The sequence below is a fragment of the Nannospalax galili genome, unplaced genomic scaffold (genome assembly GCF_000622305.1).
Source record: "Nannospalax galili isolate Female #2095 unplaced genomic scaffold, S.galili_v1.0 scaffold1120, whole genome shotgun sequence".
NCBI lineage: Eukaryota > Metazoa > Chordata > Mammalia > Rodentia > Spalacidae > Nannospalax > Nannospalax galili.
Window position 1 is genome coordinate 14519 of NW_008345452.1, and position 5053 is coordinate 19571.

The 5053-nt window shown below is 53.3% G+C and overlaps 1 protein-coding gene across 1 annotated transcript; it reads right to left on the minus strand.

Annotated features, from left to right (window-relative positions):
• Positions 1 to 3151: 3151 nt before the first annotated feature.
• On the minus strand, positions 3152 to 3889 carry LOC103740921 (mortality factor 4-like protein 2). The gene has a single exon (XM_008841598.1). It carries the CDS (start codon positions 3887 to 3889, stop codon positions 3152 to 3154), a length of 738 nt encoding a protein of 245 aa, XP_008839820.1.
• Between the last annotated feature and the right edge of the window lie 1164 nt (positions 3890 to 5053).

The window sequence follows — 5053 nt, forward strand, 5'->3', positions numbered from 1 at the left end:
CAGGTCCCTTTATTAGGGCTGCACTTGAGGCCCCAGTCCTGCCTTTCCACAAAACACTTCCCAACTCTTCAGTACTACTTAGCAGTGGAAGGGTGAATGAAACACAACCTTGCTTATAATTCACTTTAATCAGCTCCTTTTCCTCCTCCGCCTCCTCCTCCTCCTCCACCTCTTCTTCCCCCTCCTCCTCCTCCTCCTCCTTCCACTCCTCCTTCTCCTCCTCACTCTGTTCCTTCCATTCTTCCCCCTCCCTCCTCTCCCTCCTCCTCCCTCTTCTCCTTATCCTCTCCCTCATCCCTCTCTCCTTACTCCTCCTTCCTCCTCTCCCTCCTCCCCTTCCTCCTTTCCCACTAGCCACCCCATCTGTCCTAGTTTGTTCTTCATTGCTGTGACAAAACACTCTGACCAACTTGTGGGAGGAAAGGGTTTATTCAGCTTACAACTCCCAGGTTGCAGTTCATCAGGGCACCCAAGGTAGGGGCTCAGGGCAGGAACCTGGAGCACAGGGCAGGAGCTGGAGCACAGGCCATGGAGGAATGCTGCTTACCGGCTTGCTCCCCTGGCCCCTGCTCAGCCTGCTTTCTTATGTAGCACAGGCCCACCTGCCCAGGGGTGGCACCACGAACAGTGTGCTGGGCTCTCCCACATCACTCATCAAGAAGATGCCCCTCAGACATGGCCACCGGCCAGTCCAATAGAGGCAATTCCCCCATTGAGGCTCCCTCAACCCAGGTGTGTCAAGTTGGCACTAAAGCTATCCAGCACACTCATCCCTCTCTCCTTACTCCTCCCTCCTCCCCTTCCCTCCTTTCCCTCCTCTACATCCCCATCTCTCCTCTCCCTCCTCTTCCCTCCTCCCCTTCTTCTTTCTCTGCTTCCTCTTCTTCTTCCTCCTCCTCCCCTCCTCTTCCTTTTCCCCTCCTCTTCCTTTTCCCCTCCTCTTCCCCTCCTCCCCTCCCATCCCCCTCCTCCCTCCTCTCTTCTCCCACCTACCAATCCTCCCCTCCCACCCCCTCCTCCTTCTCCTCCCTCTCCCTTCTCCTCCTCTTCCTCCTCCCTCTCTCCTTACTCCTCCGTCCTCCTCCCTCCTCCCCTCAGCCCCTTCTTCTTCCTCCTCCCCCTCCTCCTTCCCCTCCCTTCTCCCACCTCTCCCTCTTCCTTCCATTCCTCCTCCTCCTTCCCCTCCTCCCTCTCCTCCTCCCCCTCTGTCCAACCCCCTCCTTCCCCACTCCTCCCTTCCCTCTTGCCCCCTCCTCCTCTTCCTCCTCTTCCCTCCTCCTCCTTCATACACACACTTTCTTCTTCCTTGTCCTCCTCCTTCTTTTTCCCCCTGCTCCTTCCCCTCCTCCTCTGCCCCTTCCTCTTCCCTTCTTCCTCCCCCTCCCCTCCTCCCCTTCCTTCCCCTCTTCCATCCTCCTCTCCCCCTTTCCCCTCCTCCACCCTCCCCATCTCTCCTCTCCTTCCTCCCCCTCTGCTTTTTGTCTTCTTCTTCCTCCTCCTCCTCCTTCCCGTCCTTGCCCTCCCCTCCCCTTCCTCCTCCTCCCTCTTCCTCCTCTCACACATACAGTTTCTTCCTCTTCCTCCTCCTTCTCTTCTTCTTCCTCCTCCTCCTCCCTTCCCTCTTCTCCCTCCTCATCCTTCTCCTTCTCCTCCTCCTTTCCCTTCCCCTCCTTCTTTCCCTCCTCCCTCTACTCATTCCCCTCCTCCCCTTCCCCCTCCCTCTTCTCCTTTTCTCCTCCCCCTCCCCCTCCCAGTCCTCATCCCCCTCCCCTCCCTTCTCCTTCCCCTTCCTCCTTCCTTCTCCCCCTCCTCCTCCCTTCTTCCTCCTCCCTTCCTCCTCCCTCCCCCCCGCCTTCTTCTCCTCCCCTCCTCCCCTCCCTCCTCTCTCTCATCCCCCTTTTTACTCTTCCTTCCCCCCCTCCCCCCCTTCTCCTCCTCCCCTTCTCCTCCCCCCCCCCCCTCCCTCTCCTCCTTCCCCCTCCCTCTTCTCCTTTTCTCCTCCCCCTCCCCCTCCCTGTCCTCCTCTCCCTGTCCTTTCTGCTCTGTTCTACTCCTTCGTCACCTCACTCCCTCCTCACCACTTCTCTCTCCTCCCTTCTCCCCCCCCCCTCCCTCTCCTCCTTCCCCCTCCCTCTTCTCCTTTTCTCCTCCCCCTCCCCCTCCCAGTCCTCATCCCCCTCCCCTCCCTTCTCCTTCCCCTTCCTCCTTCCTTCTCCCCCTCCTCCTCCCTTCTTCCTCCTCCCTTCCTCCTCCCTCCACCCCGCCTTCTTCTCCTCCCCTCCTCCCCTCCCTCTTCTACCTCCTCCTCCTTTTTCCTCTTCCTCCCGCTCCTCCCCCTCCTCCTTCCTTCCCCGTCTCCCCTCTCCTCCCTCCTCCACCTCCTCCTCCCCTTCTTCCTCCTCATCTTCTTCTTCTCTTTCTTCCTCCTCTTCCTTCTTCTTCCCCTTCCCCTCCTCCTCCACCCCTCCTCGTCCTTCCCCCACCCTTTCCCCTCCTCCCCTTCCTTCCTTTGCTCCTCCTCTCTCCTGTACCTCATCCCCCTCCTCATCCCCTTCCTCCTCCGCCCTCCTCCTCTTTTTTCTTCTTCCTCTTCCTCCCCCTCCTCCCTATCCCCCTCCTCTTACACTTCCTCCTCCTTCGTCTTCCCTCCTCCTCCCTCCTCCTCTTCACTCCTCCCCCTCATTCCTCCTCCCTCCTCCCCTTCTTCCTTCCCTTCTTCTTCCTCCTTTTCCCCTCCTCCTTCTCCTCCTTCCCCTCCTCTTCCCCCTCTTCCTCCCCTGCCTCCTCCCACTCCTCCTCCTCCATCCTCGATCCTCCTCCCCCTCCTCCTCCCCTCCCCAGTCCCTCTCCCTCCTCCACCTCCTCCTCCATCTTCCCCCTTCCCCCTTATTCAACCTATGTTGTCAAATAAGCGATAAAATGTTCTAGTGAGTCTTTTCTATCATGTGTCTAATTATGCATTCACTGCTAACACTACTAGTAAATAAGCATATATTGTTTTTATTTTCTGTGCACAATACAACAGTAAGCAAACTGAACCATTAAGCCCTGTTACACATTAACAGTTTCAAAGAACATCAATTATACAATGAACACTAAGCACAGAAGTGCTTATAGATCCAGGGCATAGGGGGAAGTGGGCCACAGACCCTCACAGGGCTTTGCGGATGTACTCGGCAGGAGCCACTTTGTAATCGCTGGCACGAAACAGAGAAGCAGAATTCTCAGCCAGATAGTCAAGGAAATCATGCAGGTGGCCCGAGACTGATTCGAGGCTCTGTCTATCAAGAGACGAATGGGCCAACTTTCCTCCGCTAGTCACAAATAATCTCAGGAGGTGTGGCGCCCCATAAACCTGAGACATTGGAACATCAGGCTGAGTCAGGAGGATTTCAGCATACTGGACCTTTTCAAACTTGCAAAGGAGCTGTCTGCCGAGCATCACATTGAAATACTCTCGTATTGCTGCCACCAATTCATCAACGGCGTTCTCCTTATCATCGGCATTTCCCTGCAGTTTCTTACAAGTTGCGTACTCTCCGAGAATAGCATCCACATTCTTCTTAGCAGGGAGTTTGAATAACTGCTTCTCCTTAGTAACCAAGTCCCAGTCCATAACAAGCCACGACTTTAATTTGTCAGGTATCTTCACTTCGACTTCCTTTCCATTCTTTTCAACGGTGGTATCAGCTGGAGCTTTTTTCTTCCTAGGGCACGGGGGTACTTTGCTGGTACGTCCACGAGTTTTCTCCGTGTTGTTTCGAATCTTCTGGACAGCTCCTGGAGAGGCTTTCTTTGGAGGGCGACCTCTTGGACTCTTAGGAAGAGCAGGTTGAAGACGCTCCAGCGCCCGCCCAGTTGACTTGTTCCCCAAGGAGGCTCCAGGCATCTTTTCCCTCAGGCGTTTCTTCAGGTTGACCTCCTGATGTTGTCTCCTTCAGCACACTGCCGAAAACGAGGGCGACGATGCTTTTCAGTTCTCATTTAAACAATTTTGTTCTTTCTCTTCTGAGAGCCGTTTCCCAAATCCGGACCATCTAGAAGGATAAACTGGGAAACACCAGCAGTGCACAGTCAGTGATGGTCTGCAGCCAGGATCAGAGGCCCTGGTTCTTACAGTATAGCCAAGTTAGCTGTTCGGTAGGATGCAGGCCAGCCGTAGTTCAGTGGTGTGGCCCCTCCAATCGCCGCAGGAAAGTGAGGTATCTCGGGCAACTGATACCATCCCTACACAAACCGGTCACCATGGGGAAGCGTTTATTTTCTCAACCAATCACAGCTGTCTCGTGTGTCACTTTTAAACGGTTCTTTAGCGAAATGATTGAACCACTCCTCTGACGTCAACAGAGACAGTTCCCGGAAACACCATCTTTTCTGGTTGACACATTTCCCTTCCCCTGACCCTTTCTGCACCTGAACCACTTAGTTCCTACCCCTCAACCTTAGGTACAAAGGTGTGGAGAAGCACAAGGCCTGAGATTCCACTTGTTCCCCTCCCGGAGCCCAGGGGAAGCGAGAAAGGAGTGGTGCTTCCACCCACCCCCTTAGTTGAGGAAGAATGGCCGCTTCTCATCCTCCCTTTCTCCCCCCCCCCCATTGTACCACTTCTGAGTAGGGTAGTGAGTTCATTCCCATTCTCAGTGACAATGTAAGAATTATATGCAAATCTTCTATGAACTACGTTGTTTGCCTGCTTTACTTTAAAAAAATTTATTGAGAATTTCATACATGTATATCAGGTGTTTTGATCAAATCCACACCCACGTGAACTAAGTTTTATGTTCCAAAAAATACAAATAAATTGAAAGTAAAATAATGGGAAAATATACAAATTGCTACCGTAAGAAAGCTTAGAGTGCCAATGAATCAGACAAAACACTTTAAAACAAAAGGATTGCTGGATAAAGAACAATTTCTAATGATGAAAGGGCCAGGCCATCAGGAAAAAATAACAATCATAAAAATGTGATCGCCTAATAATGGAAAACAAAATAGATGAAGCAAAAATTGACAAATACGAGAAGGAGACATTTAAAATACTAATTGGGAAGCT